At 41.9% G+C, this 17,244-nt stretch overlaps 1 protein-coding gene across 1 annotated transcript in view; it reads right to left on the bottom strand.

The window, feature by feature from the left end:
• The window catches only part of NLK (nemo like kinase), a 177,263-nt gene extending 172,796 nt beyond the window's left edge, over positions 1-4,467 (bottom strand). Inside the window, exon 1 of the mRNA XM_058283815.2 lies at positions 2,822-4,467. Coding sequence (XP_058139798.1) covers positions 2,822-3,276 — 455 coding nt within the window. The 5' untranslated portion in view covers positions 3,277-4,467. The remainder of the gene's footprint in view (positions 1-2,821) is intronic.
• Positions 4,468-17,244: the final 12,777 nt, after the last annotated feature.

Raw genomic sequence — 17,244 nt, forward strand, 5'->3', positions numbered from 1 at the left:
CTGGTAGACTAAATTATTCGTGACAAATTTGAGAGGTAAAGTGCTGCATCACTTCTACAAATATCTCTCCTTGTCACATGGAGGAACAACATCCCTCAAAATTACGTGCAGCTTTTTTAAGCCCTCAATTAGTACCACTGGGTACATGTCCAGAAAGAGGGCAATATTAAAGTTTCCTTTCATAAGCCATGCCAAAAGAAGAATATTTGTAAAAATTGGCCCTACAGTAATATAGTAACCGAGTATGTTTGAATCTAAGTGACATTTATAATACCTAAGTAGTTATATGTTGCTTGAATCAAATGATGTATCTATCACTGGGAGAATATTTTTGTGATCCATTTTAATCATTTTAGAAAATAGTTGTCCCAGACTCATTAAGTATTTTCTAAGTTAAAAAAGAAAAATTCTGGTTCAGTTAGTTTAAAAAGGTAAAAAAAAAAAAAAACTAATATATTTAGCTTGGGTTTCCGAATACGAGTGCAATTTACCCTGATTTGGTGTCCAAATCTCTAGTTTAAACAATCTTGTTTAGGTTATATAGCAGTTAAATTCTAAAGATAATAAGCAATTCAGACAGCAAGTCACCAGTATGTAAATATAAAAATAGAAAAGCATTTGCATAGTAAACCACACACCTGGAACTCTTCCCTTTTTTCATGCCAAACTGTACTTCACCTGTAATTGCTGATAAAAACACTCAAAGCCGCTAAATAGAAAAACTTGGTTAAAGAACAAAGCAGGCCTTGAGCAGGAGATCAATTAACAAAGCAGCAAAGATGCCACAGCACCACGTAAGGTGGAGGGAGAAAAAGTTGTACAGAAGACACAGTTCTTATCCTCAAGGAGCTTTTACATGTGAGACAAGATAAACATGAAACAACTGAAGTGCAATGTTGCAGAAAAGGAGGTACTTTAAGTACCCTTATATACTCCATAGATGTTGGAGGGGGACAATCAGCCAAAGAGCTCTAAAATGGATTCAAATCCAACGCATTTGGATTTTCATATCTCACTGCTCACGGAAGGTTTGCTGTGTGAGATATTTCAGCACTCCCATTTTCTCCCAACCCCATCTTAAAAAAATCTTTCCTCTTACCACCAACTTAAACTTCTGTAAGTCACAACACCTTTTAATGGAAGTGTAGGTGAAAAACAACTTTGAAACAGTCAAGAACGCTGCAACCCATTTTCCTTTCAGGAACTCTAATTCTTAGAATTGTACGCAAGGCTCTAAAATGAAAGAGAGCATCCAGATCTAAGAAAATCCAAACAAATTCTCACAGTCAGTAAATCAATGACAAAATCAAAAGAAAGGAACGACCTTTTTCCTGTTTTGTTTTCTTTTGTTTTCCCTCCCACGAAAGCTTTGAAATCCTTGAGGGTTAGGCAAGGAATGGAAGTTCACAGTAAAATCCCTGGGGACAGGATATGGAAGGAAAGAGGAAGGCAGGAACAGGCAAGTCCCTAAGCAGAGCCACTGAAGAGGCACTGATATCGGCCACACTCCATTTCCCACTAGGAATCCCGCATACCTTGGAGAAGGGAACACTGCTGCAGCAACCTCCTTAGAGATCTTGCGGGTAAAATACTGGACATAGTTTAAAACAATGGATCAAATCAATTAGTAGCCTAGATTATAAAAATTTGAAATATAAATAAGAATGGCTAGGTATAATGCAAAAATGATACTCAGATCAATTACAGCCTCAAAAACAATGATGAAGACACATTTACAGGGCTAGTTCAGAAGAGTTCATTTTCCTGTGGTGATGAGAGCTTAACTAGACCTTAACAAGAATCTATTTTTGAATGCTCTAAAAACATCACTTCATCTATCCACAATGGAATACTTAATCCTTGGGAAAAAAAAAAAAACCTTCGGTTTTAACTGTTGGTAGGAATAGGATCCTACGTTGATAAATACATTTTATTATAAACCACTAGTCTTCCTAAGAGTCCAAAATGTTACCTTTAAGAAGCTCTTAGACTTTAAAAAATATCCTAGAACCAGTGAAAACAGAGCAGTTCCATTTGTTTAAAAAGTATGCTTCCTTACTAGGCAACCTCAACAGACCAAAGGTAACAGCAACTTAAAGAGATACTAAGTGACATTAAAACATGACACAAAATGTGGGCCACTGCATAGCTACAGTCCACTGACCTCATTTGTGGTACTCATATATAGTGCTATATTTAATGCAGTTTTACTGATCAAAAGGCTAAAGCTACATGCTTTCCAACTGTAGCTTTATAGTTTAAAATAAACCTATCAAGCAATTATCCTAACTGGTTCAACTAGGAACTCTATCTTCCTTCTGGGGGGTCAAGATCACAAAATAAGGAGTGAAAAGACTGAAAGGATAAGGAAAGTAATTATGGAAGGCACATCCGAATGACAAGACTATGTTAAGGAACAGAGTTTGGGTCAGATGTGACATTTGCTGCAATTGGGCAACTGCTCCACACTAAATCAAACATCTGAGAGAAGATGACAAAGGTCTTTCTAGGAATAAGCATACATTGACCCTAAAGCTTGCTTAGGTTCTAAATAGAAAAGTTTGGTAGACAGCAAACTTATGTGTAATATATGTATTACTCATCAGTTGAGTGCTCAACCAAAATTTGCCATGGTTGAAAAGCCTAACCCTAAGTAGCCAACACATTAGGCCTCTTACCACATAGTGAGAGTGGCTTCCTACAGTTGAGTTGAGAGGGTTGCTCCACTTCCGTCAACAGGGAGAAAACCATGAGGGCTGATTGGCCCAATCGCCACCATGAGAAGAAACCACAAGAAAGTTGTGTTTCTTTTGATACTCACCAGACAACACCAAATGCTCCATATCCAATGGGTCTATCCGGCTCAATATCCAGCTGCTGTTGTGGGTGATGTGAGTGCTGATGATGGTGCGCCTTAACTGTAGCAGCTGCGGCAGCCTGTACCTGAGCTGGGGCTGCTGCAGCTGGTCCAGGAGCCTGACCCGGTGCCGGTGATGGGAAATATGGCTGTTGTTGCCCAGGGTTTAACATGGCTGCAGCTGCGGCCGCTGCTGCGGCTGCCGCAGCTGCTGAAGAGGTATGCTGCTGTACAGGGTGTACCGCAGCAGCCGACCCCGGATGGAGATGGTGTTGAGGGTGGTGGTGGTGGTGAAGGTGAGGAGGAGGGAGGTGTGGAAGGTGGTGGTGATGGTGGTGGTGACCTGCTGCTGCTGCAGATGTACCGCCATTATAAGCCGCCATCATTTTTGCGTTGGCTCTTGTGCCACAAAGAGACATTCAAAAAAAATGCTCTTTGATTGGAAAGCAAACTGGGTCAAGCTGTCATTTGGCCATTTAAAAATGAAGAAAACCACTCACTCCACCTCAAAAAACATACAGCGTAACTGGCTTTATGTCTTCATCAGTCAATCCAAACAAGTTAGAGAGGATCTTGGTGTGTAATTTTTTGGGTGTGTGTGGAAGGGTGTGAGTTGCCAAAAAAAATAAAGAAAATAAAAAAAGAAAAAGAAAAGAAAAAGGAAAAAAGGACCCCTTCCCCCCAGGATTCCTGCCACAGGTGGGTACTAAAACTCCATTCTTAATTTGGGGGGAGTTCCAATTTTGAATGTGGGAATGTGCCAAACCTCCCCACCCCCTGAACTCCACACAAGAAAAGGATCAGGTAACACACCACCCTTGGAATCTTGTAAGAGGGTTGACTCATCTACCCCTTCCATTCCCACATCCTTTTCTGAACACCTACCACCTCCTCAAAAACAATTTTTAAAAAATCCCAACCACCCCGAATTTAAAAGATGGGGGGAAATTTTCAGGGAAACCAACTCCCCCCCCCCTCGAACTCTCAGGCCTTCCTACATCTCCCCATACTCCTAGTCAGGTTGACCTGATGGGGGGTCGGGGGGGGGGGGAGGTCTAAACTTTCCTGGGCAGAATGAGCCAGGGAAGGAGGCAGGAGGGTAGAGTAAGGTGAGAAGCGACAGGGCAGGACGCAGAGATGAGAAAGAGAATAGGGGCAAAGTGACGGTAAGGAGGTGCAGGGAGGATGAAAGAGTAAAGATGGGCAGCACTCGGACGCCCAGACAGAGGGAACCGCCCCGGGATGAGGTTAGGGTCCCGGGGCCAAAGAAAAGGAGCCCCGGGAGGCGGGCGGGGTACAGTCGGAAGCCGGCTGACTCCTGCCCCCGCCGCCGCCGGCTGCTACTGCTGAGTAGGGTTGGGGGGGAGAGCGGGTGGGTCCCCCCGCGCGACGGCCCCAGCAGGGCTCAAGGCTGCTCCGTCTCCCCCCCTCCCCCCCACCCGGCTTCCGTCCCCGCGGCCGCTTTCTCCGGAGCCGCCGCGGCCGCTTTCTCCTGAGCCGCCGCCTCCTCAGCCGCCGGTGCCGCCGCGGCCGGACTCACCTCCCCTAGCAAAGCCGGATAGAGCCGAGCCAGCGGCGGACACGCGCAACCAGACGCCGAGGCCCCGCCCACGCTGCACACTGACCGGCTGCCTTAGCCAATCCACGCCCACCTGTCCGCGTTCGCCGCCAATCCTGGGCCAAAAGCTTCAGACAGGCGCACCATTCGGCCAGTGGCAGCAAGGTGTGGGTCTCCTGGGGAAATCCCTCCCCAGATCCGGGATGGGCAGATAGCAAGGCCAATCAAAAGGAAGAGTTTGGCCTGACCGACAAGGCTGAAAGCCAATTGAAAACCAAAGACCTCTGTGACATTTTCTTTCGCCTCTCTCCTCTTTTCTTTTTCTTCTTTTATTTTTTTGGCAGGAGCAGGAAGCTGCGTGCTAAACCCGCCTGCAAAAGCTAGAAAAGAGGGGTGGAATGAAAGAACCAATCATGAGCCGGGGACAAAGGATAGAGCAACCAATCCTTGGGTTGAAGATAAAGTGGGTTGGGGTTGGAGCCAGATAGACACTTCCTTTGACAAATGAAAAAAAGATTGATCTCGGTCCCGCCCTTCAGATTTCCTATAGGGCAAGATTGTAGAGAATTCGCTGTCGTATCCGCGACGACCTGTTCAAGAGGCGGGGCCAAGTGAAAGGGGTGTGGTGTAGATCTAAAAGGGGAGGGACCAAGACGGAGAAGGCGGAGTTCAAAGTGTTGCTTGTCCATTGCTAGAGGAGCCATCTACTATCCCCTTTTAAGGCGCAAGGTGTGGCGAAATAGAGAAAAAAAAGGATTTCGAGCTTCATAAACTCAAGGTTCAAGTTTACTCAACAAGACAATCACAAAAGAAACTCAGTAGATTGATAGTTAATAGCCTATGACTGGTCCTCCATAGCTAATCCTGGCGAAAAGTGGTGTGCTCTACAGCATTCCGAACTCCATTCTCCACAGATATATTGGCTACTGATACAAATTTAAACAAAACAAAAAATGAAACTTAGCTAAAAAGATAGTAATTTCCCCCTCATATTTTCTAAGTCAAGAAAATTCTCTTCATGAAATCTTATATCTTTTTTTCACATAACCTCACTTATATGCATCAACTGTTCTTTGAAAATGTGAAATAATAAGCTTCCAGAACCGTATCTTTACTAAAACTGTGCACTCAGAGACCTGGAGGTCATCCTTGATTCCTTCATTGACTTCCCACCCCTTTCCTTCCAATCAATCATCAAGTCTTAAACTCTTCGCCCCCACATCTCTCCAGACCCGGTATCGCTCCCCGTTTTTACATCACCAGTATCTTTAACTCATCTCCCTGCCTACAGACTAACTCTCTTCTAACCCGTTCTTCACCGGGGGAATACTAATCTTTTATCAATGCAAGTCTAACCATGCCACTCATTCCATTAAAACCCTTCAAAGACTTTCCTCTACTTTGAAGTCAATAAAGCCTAACTGGCCCAGCATGATCTGGTTCCCACCCAACTCTACAGCAGGGGTTCTTAACAAGAGGTCTGTGAGCTTGAACTGAAATTCAAAATAACATTATTCTTGTGGGATGTGTTAGTGTGGATATGATATATTTATTAAATAGTGCACAGTATAGTGTGGACTTAATAAGGGGTCTGTGGTTTTCACCTGACTGGCCAAAGAATCTGTGGAACAAAAAAGGTTAAGAACCCCTGCTCTACAGCTTTATCTCTCAGCTCCACCCTCCACACTTCACTGTTCTAAACTTCTTGTGGAACCTCAAGTGCTTTGTCTTCTCCAAGCCTTCATGCATATCTTCAGCCTAGACACTTTCCACCCACCCTCCACTTCCCTGACTTTCACTCATTCTTCAGGTCTCTTTCAATTTTTCTCTTGGAAGTTTTCCCCAACCTTGGTCTAGAGTGTGTCTCTTATTTTTCTCCATAGCACTGCCTGCATCATAGCTCAGAGGACTCTGTATTCTAATTGCTTATTGAGTTTTCCAAGAAAGGAGAGCGCTTGTCCCACTCAATGATGTATCTCCAGTTCCTAGAATATTGCCCTAAAAGGATGCTTACAAAAGATTTGCATAAGTTACGGGGTGCAGAAGGAGGTACCAATCCTAGCTCTGCCATTTACTAGACAATCTAACCTTTCTGAGTTTCAGTTTCCTCAACTGAAAATGAAGATAATAATAAGAATTCCTCCTGGCCTTTTACTCATCAGCTTCTCCAAAGTATAGCTTCCTAGAAATGCAAATTCTCGGGTTCCACCTCAGAGATGGGGCCCAGGAATCTGTGTTAACAATCCTCCAAGTGATTCTTACACAGGATAAGTCATCTTAAACTTTGTTTCCTTTTCAGTACCTAGCATAGTACCTGGTACCTAGAAAGTGCTCAATACATGTGAAATAAATGAACCTAATTCACCAGAAAACAATTGCTCATTAAGAGTTATTTCTTTCACAAACATTTTTTGAGTACTAATTATATCTTGGCATGGTGCTAATTTCAGCGATGGAGAGAGAAGGTACATGTGATAAAGTCTCTACCCTCTAGGAGCTTGAAGTCTAGTGCAAGAGTTTCCAGCATGGTCTGTGCACACTCCAGGTTGTACACAGTGATCCATTAAGCTCCAGGAAGAAATTTGTACTTCTATTTCTATTTATTTTTTCATTTCCCATTTTCTTAAATGTCTGCTTTATTAATGTTTTATAATTTACCTAATATACAAAGTAAAGTAAGTGTATATAGTTCATAAACAAAGTACATATATTGCAGAGTTGTGCCCCCCAAAATTTATCAAAAATATTGGAAATCCCTGGTCTAGTGAACATTTAATGCTCATGGTTCAGATCAGTGTTGTCCAAAAGAAATATAAGGAAAGCCATATATGAAATTTTAAATGTTCTAGTAGTCAAATTAAAAACCCTAAAAAACAGAATTATTTTTGATAACATAATTCTTTTAATTCATTATATTTAAATATTGTAATTTCAACATGTAATTGCAATGAAAAAAAAAAGACATGTTAGGGCAGCAGAACTGGCCCAGTGTTTAGGGCATCTGTCTACCATATGGGAGGTCTGCGGTTCAAACTCCGGGCCTCCTTGACCCGTGTGGAGCTGGCCCATGTGCAGTGCTGATGCATGCAAGGAGTGCCGTGCCACGCAGGGGTGTCCCCCGCGTAGGGGAGCCCCACGCGCCAGGAGCGCACCCCATAAGGAGAGCCACCCAGTGCGAAAGAAAGTGCAGCCTGCCCAGGAATGGCGCTGCACACACGGAGAGTTGACACAACAGGTTGACAACGAAAAGAAACACAGATTCCCGGGCTGCTGACAACAGAAGAGCACAAAGAAGATGCAGGAAATAGACACAGAGAACAGACAACCGGGGTGGGGGGTGGGGAAGGGGAGAGAAATAAATAAATAAATCTTTTTTTTTTTAAAAAAAGACATGTTATTTTACATTCTCTTTTTTTTTTCTTTTTGGGTACTAAGTCTTTGAAATTTGGTGTATATTTTGCTCTTACATCTCAATTCAATTAAAAATTCTATTTCCTCAGTCACACCAGACACATTTCAGGTGCTCATTAGCCTCACATGGCTAGTAGCTACCATATTAGACCGCACAGATCTAGATCATGGGTTTGAATCCCTGCTCTGCTTCTCACTAGCTGTGTGACCTTGGACAAGTTCCTTAAATTATTTAGCCTGAATTTCCTCGTCTGTAAAATGGAGAGGATCCCTGCCTTCTCTGTTTTTTTGTGTGATGATTCAAGGAAAGAATACGTGGAAAGCACATAGCCTGGGGCCTGCCTGGCACCTCATCAATGGCAATAAGTGGACTGGTTATTATTAGTATTAAAATCCAAGGCAAAGTGTCCTGAGTGTCAGATGAGAGATGCACTTTGGCACTGCTCGGTTCATGTCCCCAGCATTCCATCCATGAGCGGCTGGTCTGACAGCCACCCAATTCCCCTTCAGCACATCACCAGACAGTTCAATATCCGGCTCTTTCCATTCCATTCCATTTTCAGGAGCTGAGCATGATGAAGGAGAAGTCGGAAGTGAGTCAGCAAGATAGCACTTAGAGCCTAAAAAAGCAAGCAGGACATCAGAATGTATAAGCAGGAATACAATGTGCAGGAAGTGGGAGGTGATCTTCCTTTTCTTCCAAGAACTGGTTCACTCCATGAGTTGCCTGCAGACACTTTGTAGAACTTGGGCCAAGACTGGGAGATTAAAGGACTGCAAAGGGAGCAACTCACACTTGACAGTACTGGATGCCTTACCTCACCTGATAAATCATCACTACATCCCGTTTTGCAAACAAAGAAACAGCCTCAGGAAGGCAAATTAAGTTATGAAGCCTCACACAGCTAGTGAGTGACAGACCCGAATAGGCTGGGTCCATGGTGCACATTCCTCCCACTGCACCGTACAGCTGGAGGGAATCGCCAAGAGAGTGATACTTTGGAGTATTGGAAAGAATCACAGAAAGTTCATTCACTTTCAAGGCAGCCAAGAGCCTCCATCACTGGTCCCATGGTATCTTTTCAACATTTTTACATAAAACCCTCTGTGACATGCAGGTAGGACCACCTCTGGCCTTTCAACACACATACATGCTTTCTGGGCCTTGCTTCCTTCATGCCCAGACCCTCTCTGCAGGCCTGACATACCCTTCTACCTCTTCTCCTGTCTAAGAGCTACTCACTTTTTTCAATGCTCAACTCTTGGAACCTCAGATCTTTTCTGAAGCCTTTCTGTGATACTTCAGCCCCTCTAGATCTCTCCCTCTCCTCAAGAACTTAGACATTTAATAATGTTTGCAACATTTATTAGAAACATGTGGTGCTGTGAAAAACCATGTGAGCTTTGTAATCAAATCAACCTTTCAGCTATGTGGCCTTGGGAATTTGACAGTTTTTAACTTGTTTCCCTATCTGCGAAATGGGGGTATTAATACCTATTTTGATGTAGAAAGCAATAATCACTTAAAAGGGATGTTGAAATGATCAAAACAAGATCATGTATTAAGATATAAAACACCCAGCACAGTGCCTGACACAGAGCAGCCTCTCAACAGAGATCATTTCCTTCCCCTCATCTATGTATTGTGTACTTATTAATGTTCTGGAAGTGGACTCCATTTCAAGTGCTCCTCCGTGTGGGGAGTAGAGGGGGAGAAAGAGGTGTGCTGCTTACACCTCAATACATTGTACAATGTTCTTCCACTTCCTCTCACCCATTTTCCTGTGCCCCTTCATGTTATCTCTCAGTCCATGACAGGGTACAAAAGCCATCAGTGCCAAAGTAAAGTCAGAGGCATGAGACCAAGAGAGAATGAGCAGAGCTGTAAGCCCTGGAGGCCTTTGGTGGTTGTGTAGGGCAAAGGGAATGCCCAGGATCAGCTGCAGGGAGGCATAATAAGAGAAGGCCGACTGGACAGTCTATGGAACAATCCAATAGCAAAAGTCAACTAAGCAACTAATAGCACCTAACATACAAATGAGGCATGGCAATAAACTGGGGACTGGGTGAGGTCAGATAAATCCAGGTTCTCATGTTGCCCAGGCCTTCTGCTGAGCAGAAGTTGGTCCTTCTTCGCTGACAGATGGGCCTCTGCCCACCTGAACAACACAGCCTCTCAGTCCCACCAGAGTTCCCTTTACATGTATGGGAGGACTTTGGCCTCATATCATTTTAAACATTTTTTTAAACTTTAAGGCAGGTGTGCTTAATTTTTTTTATTCTACAGATTCCTTTGCCAGTCAGGTGAAAACCAAGGATGACCCCTTTCTAAATCCACACTATACTGTGTATTATTTAATAAATGTATCACACCTGCACCAACATGGCCCCATAAAAATAATGTTTTTTTGAATTGCCGTTCAAGCTTACAGACCTCTGGTTAAGAAGCCCTGCTTTAAGGCAAAATGTTCATCACTGATTCATCCGGGGAGGAGAGAGATGTTGGCCATTGCCTGGCTCGCTTGGCCAAGAAAGTCGGTCAGAGCTAAGGTTCAGTTCTGGGGCTTGGAGTGAGGGTGACTATCCCACCCAGAGGTTGAAAGATGGAGCTCCGCTAATTGAACCCTAGTCATTTTGGCTGACGTTTACCTAAACTTCCGTGGGAGAGGTGGGAACGGGCCTACTTTTACTTCTACAGATGGCTGACCAGGCTGTACCCCCGGGTTCCCACAGGGCTTCTGCTTGCTTCTGTCATGGCACTTTGCCTGCAACATTGCAGAGGTTTACTCCTCTGTCTCCACTGACGCTCTGGGAGCTCCCCAAGGGCCGGGACCCTGTTCCTGGTTTTCTCTGCATCCCAGTGCCCAGTGTTGGCTCATAAGTGGAAATAAAATGAGATCTTCCATCACAATATAAGGTATTTTAAATGTATTTTTAAAAACACAAATAATTCACAAATGGATTCTTGATTAAAAAATTCAAAGTTTACTATTTAAGCAAAAATCTCCCTTGGTGCTGTCTTCTAGTCCTACTCTCCCCAGAGGTAACAACTATCACCAGTTAAATGTGTATCCCAAATAGAACATTTTATATGCATTTACACACACGCATTTAGAAATGTATGTTTGTGTATGTGTGTGTGTGTGTGTGTATTTAAACACACTGTCAAGGTATTATGCCACACATAATAGTTTTATAACCAGCTTTTTCATATACTATCGTTTGGTGATCTTTTCATAACAATCTGTTTATTGAACTGCTTTGTTCTTCTGAAATGCTGAATTCTCAAAAGGAGACCTTGAGACAAGGATTCCATTGTAAGTACATTATGTGGCAGGTGATCCCAGAAAATACTGGTTGGGGAATAGGAAAGTGAGACAATGGAAAGAAGTCAGTAAAGGGTGTTTTATCTACTAGTCATTGCTGTCAGGGTGTTTTATCTACTAGTCAGTTCCACAGGAGAGCTCTGGAGACCACTGAACTACCCTTCCACATAACTGGGAAAAGAGGTGGAGTATCATTCTATCAACTCCCATCTGCCATTGGTTGAAGGTTGCTATGGAGGAACATTAATTCTCTGGTACCTTGGGCCCACTGAGCCCAAGAAGAGAAGGCTCCGGTAGCCAAAAAATCCCTTCTTTGGTGAGATGCAGGTGCTAACAGTTGGAAGTCTGCTGGTGTAAGTAGACATGAAGAGCCCCCGGTTATACGGGTGGGGCACTGGCTGGATCTGCTATAGCATGGCTGTGCCTCACATTGTGGAATCAGTTCCTATTGAAGTTGCTTACATGTTTTAGCTTTTTCAAACAAGGCTTCAGCAAGTGTTCCCATCCATGCCTCCTTACGCACTTGTGCAAATACTTCTTTAGGACAGATGCCTACAACAGGAATTATTGGGTCCATCCATTATGTGGCATCTCTTTAATTTTACTCTCCCAGACTGGGGGCTGCCTTACTATGACCCACTCTGAATTCCAGTCTGCCAGAATGTGGGCAACCTCTCTAATTTAATGCCTCAATTTTGCCCTCTTGGAAACTCTTCCAAAACTGAAGAGATGAGAGCATCTGATGATTTTCCTACTGTTTTTTTGTGTGTGTGTGGGATTCCCATAACCCTGCCTTTTCTCTCTGCAGGATGTTTCAATAAACTTACCCTTGTCTTTCATCTTCAATATCTGTATCAGCTGGTGCATTCACCTTGTAAGTAGTAATCTAGTCATAAAAAAAAACAAATTTTGGAGCAATGTACTCCTTTACTTGGTCAGCCATTCCACCTCTATTTACCTGCCAAGGCCAACATTTTCAAATAAAAAACCCACATTCACAACAACTGGAGACTGCATTTGTGTAATCCTTTTTATGCAGTAGCTAGTAAAAGGAAACAACTAGGAATACATAAAAATTTTCAATCCATATTTCTTTACATCAGCTTTATTGAGCTATGGTTTACATTCGATAAATACTTTAAGCTCAATGAATTTGGACAGATATATATACACCCACCTGATCACTACCCAATTCAAGATAGACAAGATTTCTATTCTTGTCCATTTCCAGTCAGTCTTCCCTCCCTTGACCCCAGGGAACCATTTACCTGCTTTCGATCACTATAGATTAGTCTTCTCTGTTCTAGAATTTCACATGGGTGGAATTACACAGTATCTATTCTTGTCGTAAGATTTTTTTCACTCAAAATAATGTTTTTGAAATTCAACTATATTGCTTCATGTATCAGCAGATATTTTCTTTTTCTTGCTGAGTAGTATTCCAGTGTATAGATGAATCACAATCTGTTCATCAATCTAGCACTTGATAGCTGTTGGACTCTTTCCAGTTTGGGGCAATTATGGATAAAGCTGCTATAAACATTTGTGAACAGGTTTTTGTGTGGACATATGTCTTCATTTCTCTTGAGCTAAGATTTAGGATTAGGATTGTAACATAAGTGTATGCTTAACTTTATAAGAAACACACTATTTTCCAAAGTGCTTGTATCATTTTACATTTCCACCTGCAAAGTATGAGAGTTCCAGTTACTTTACATCCTCACCCATACTTGATATTGTAGTCTTTGTAATTTTAGTCATACTAGCAGGTGTGCAGTGGTATTGCTTTGCAGTTTTAATTTGTATTTCACTGATGACTTATGATAGTGAACATATTTTCATGTTCTTATTGGCCACTTCGCCCATTTAAAAAATTGAGTGTAGGTGTCCTTTATATATTCTATATACAAGTCTTTTGTCAGATAAGCATATCGTAAATATTTTCTCCCAGTCCATGTCTTGCCCTTTCATTTTTATAAAATCCAGTTTCTCAGTTATTCTCTTATCTGGCTAGTGCTTTTGTGTTCCATCTGAGAAATCTTTGCCTATCCCAAAGTCGTGAATATTTTCTCTTATATTTTCTTCTAGAAGTTTTATAGTTTCAGCTTTTATATTTAAGTCTATGATTCATTTTTATTGTATTTTTTTTGTATGTTGTGAGGCTCGAGATTCCTTTTTTTAAAAAATTGGATATCCAGTTGTCCCAGTATCAGTTGTTGAAAAGATTATCTTTTCTCCATTGAATTACATTAGCACCTTTGTTGAAGTCATTTGACCAAATATGTGTATATCTATTTCTAATTGCTCTGTTCTGTCCCATTGATCTGTATGTCTGCCTTATGCCAATACCATATACTCCTGATAATATAGCTTTATAGTTCATCTTGAAATCAGATAATTTGTCTTCCAACTTTATTTTTTTCGAAATCATTTTTGTTTTCTTAAGACATTCGCATTTCATACAGATTTTATAATCTGCTTATCAATTTCTTTTTAAAAAGCCTTCTGGGATTTTGATTAGCATTTCATTGAATCTGAAGACCAATATGAGGAGAATTGAGATATTAGCAATATTGAGTCTTCTGACCCATGAAAACAGTATTTCTTTCCTTCTATTTAGGTCTCTCAATTTCTTTCAGCATATTTTGTACTTTTCAGTGTATAGGTCTTGAACATGCTGTGTTAAATTTATCTATAAGTATTTCAAGATTTCTAATGTTATTGTAAATGTTATTTTAAAAAATATGTTAATAAAGCAGACATTTCATCCAATGTATACAATGGTGTTTGGTATAATCCCATAGCTGTGCATTCATCACTTTAATCATTGTTGGAACATTTTCATGATTACAGTAATGATAATAAAATAAAAACAAGTGAACAGGAAAATTCTTCACTTCTCAATCTCTCTGTTTCCCTGCTGTACATAGCTGCTATTTCTGGCTATTCTTGCACAACTGTTTATTTATTTAGCAGTTTTATTGAGATATATTCACATACCACATGATCTATCCAAAGTGTATAATCAATGACTTTTAGTATAATCACAATGTTGTGCATTCATCACCACAAAAATTGTAGAACAATCTCATTACTCCAAAATGAAAAACTCCACAACCCTTAATAGTCCTTCTTCAGCCCTTACATAATCAATTATTTAATTTCATTTTATAAATTGATTTATATTTACATTTTATATAAATGGAATCATACAATATGTAGTACTTTGCATCTGGTTTCTTTCACTTAGCATAATAGTTTTGTTGTTTTTATCTATTATTAACATCTTGTACTATTGACATACATTTGTTCAGTTTCAAAGAAAGGCAGTTTTATATATGCAGTTTTACCCATATTCATATTTCACATGTGGCTTTATTATGCTATTCAGTTCCATGTTCGATTTTTTAGTCTTCCTTTAAGTAATGTACATGACCTTAGATTTTCCCTTTCAACCACTTTCATAATATTACTGCTAGTTACAAACGTTATGTTGGGCTTTCACCTTCTCTCCTCATTTCCAAAGATTAACACACATCTTTCTTACCAGTTCTGCACAAGTTAGCCCTCAGCTTTCCATTCTCCAACTTCATTCTATTTTCTGGTGACCCATATTCAAGTTGTTCACTTCATAATTGTGTCATTCCCTAATCACAATATATTTAGTTCATACTAATGCACTCATACAATGTCTGCTCTCTGTGTCCATTCGCTGTGTGTTCTTCTCTGACCGCTTCCTTATCAGCGGCACTGGGAATCTGTGTTTCTTTTTGCTGCATCATCCTGTTGTGTCAGCTCTCCGTGTGTGCGGTGCCATTCTTGGGCAAGCTGCACTTTCTTTTGCGCTGCGTGGCTCTCCTTATGGGGTGTGTTCCTTGCACGTGGGGCTCCCCAACGCGGGGGACACCCCTGTGTAGTACCTCACTCCTTGCGTGCATCAGCATTGCACATGGGCCAGCTCCACACGGGTCAAGGAGGCCCAGGGTTTGAACCGTGGACCTCCCATATGGTAGGCAGACGCCCTATCCATTGGGCCAAGTCCGCTTCCCGTATCTGTTCTTTGGTGTCTGGCTTGCTTCACTCAATATAATGTCCAGCAGGTTCATCTATGTTGTCATATGCTTTACGACTTCATTTCTTCTTACAACTGCATACTATTCCATCGTGTGAACACACCACAGTTTGTTTTCCATTCATTGGTTAATGAACACCTGGGTTGTTTCTAGCTTTGGTCCATCATGAATAATGCAGCTATGAACAGGGGTGTGCAGATGTCTGTTCATGTCACTGCTCTCAGTTCTTCTGGGTATATACCCAACAGTGCTGGTTCACGTAGCAAATCTATATTCAACTTCTTTAGGAACTGCCAAAAAGTCCTCCGCAGTGACTGGGCCATTCTACATTCCCACCAACAGTAAATAAGTGTTCCTATCTCTCCACATTCTACCAACCCTTGTTGTTTTCTGTCATTTTGATAGTGGCCACTCTAATAGGTGTGAAATGAATTCTCATTGTAGCTTTAATTTGCATTCCCTAATAACTAGTGATGTTGAATATTTTGTCATGTGTTTTTTTGTCATTTGTATTTCTTCTTTAGACAAATGTCTATTCAAGTCTTTTGCCCATTTTTCAGTCGGGTTGTTTGTCTTTTTATTGTTGAGTTGTAGCATCTCTTTATGTATCATGGATATTAAACCCTTGTCGAACATGTGATTTCCAAATATTTTCTCCCATTGAGTCAGCTGCCTTTTCACCCTTCTGACAAAGTCCTTTGAGATGCAAAAGTGTTTAATTTTGAGGAGGTCCCATTTATCTATTTTTTATTTTGTTGCTCATGCTTTGGGTGTAATGTCTAAGAAACTACCATGTACCATAAGGTCTTCTAGTAGTTTTTTTTTTTTTTTTTTAGATTTTATTTATTTATTTATTTAATTTCCCCCCCTCCCCTGGTTGTCTGTTCTTGGTGTCTATTTGCTGCGTCTTGTTTCTTTGTCTGCTTCTGTTGTCGTCAGCGGTACGGGAAGTGTGGGCGGCGCCATTCCTGGGCAGGCTGCTCTTTCTTTTCACGCTGGGCGGCTTTCCTCACGGGCGCACTCCTTGCGCGTGGGGCTCCCCCACGCGGGGGACACCCTTGCGTGGCACGGCACTCCTTGCGCGCATCAGCGCTGCACATGGCCAGCTCCACACGGGTCAAGGAGGCCCGGGGTTTGAACCGCGGACCTCCCATATGGTAGACGGACGCCCTAACCACTGGGCCAAAGTCCGTTTCCCTTCTAGTAGTTTTATTATCCTGATCCATTTTGAGTTGATTCTTGTATAGGGAGTGAGAGAGGGGACCTCTTTCATTCTTTGGGTTATGGATATCCACTCTCCAAGCCCCATTTGTTGAAGAGTCTATTTTGTCCCATTAACATGGTTTTGGTAGGTTTATCAAAAACCAGGTGGCTATAGAGGTGGGGGTTTATCTTTGGACTCTCAATTCTGTTCCACTGATTGAATGTGTCAGTCTTTATGCCAATGTGTCAGTCTTTATGCCAATGTTTGTTTTTTTAAAGATTTATTTCTCTCCCTCCCACCCCTGTTGTTTGCTCTCTGTGTCCATTTGCTATGTGTTCTTCTATGTCTGCTTGTATTCTCATCAGGTGGCACTGGGGATCTGTGTCTCTTTTTGTTGTCTCATCTTGCTGCATCAGCTCTCTGTGTGTGTGGCACCACTCCCGGGCAAGGTGTGGTTTAGTGTGGGGCAGCTCTCCTTGCGCAGGGGCCATTCCTTGAGTGGGGGCATCCCTGCGTGGGCCAGCAGCAGCACTGCGCATGGGCCAACTCACCATTCGAGCCAGGAGGCCCTGGGTATCAAACCCTTGGACCTCCTATATGGTAGGTGGACGCTCTATCTGTTGAGCCACATCCACTTCCCAATACCATGCTGTTTTGACCACGGTAGCTTTGTAATACGTTTCAAGGTCAGGCAATAAATTTCTCCCACATCACTATTCTGTTTTAGAATGCTCTTGGCTATTCAGGTACATTTTCCTTTCCAAATAAATTTGGTAACTGCCTTTTCTATTTCTGTAAAGTAGGCTGTTGGAATT

The sequence above is a fragment of the Dasypus novemcinctus genome, chromosome 21 (assembly GCF_030445035.2).
Source record: "Dasypus novemcinctus isolate mDasNov1 chromosome 21, mDasNov1.1.hap2, whole genome shotgun sequence".
In the NCBI taxonomy this organism is placed as follows: Eukaryota; Metazoa; Chordata; class Mammalia; order Cingulata; family Dasypodidae; genus Dasypus; species Dasypus novemcinctus.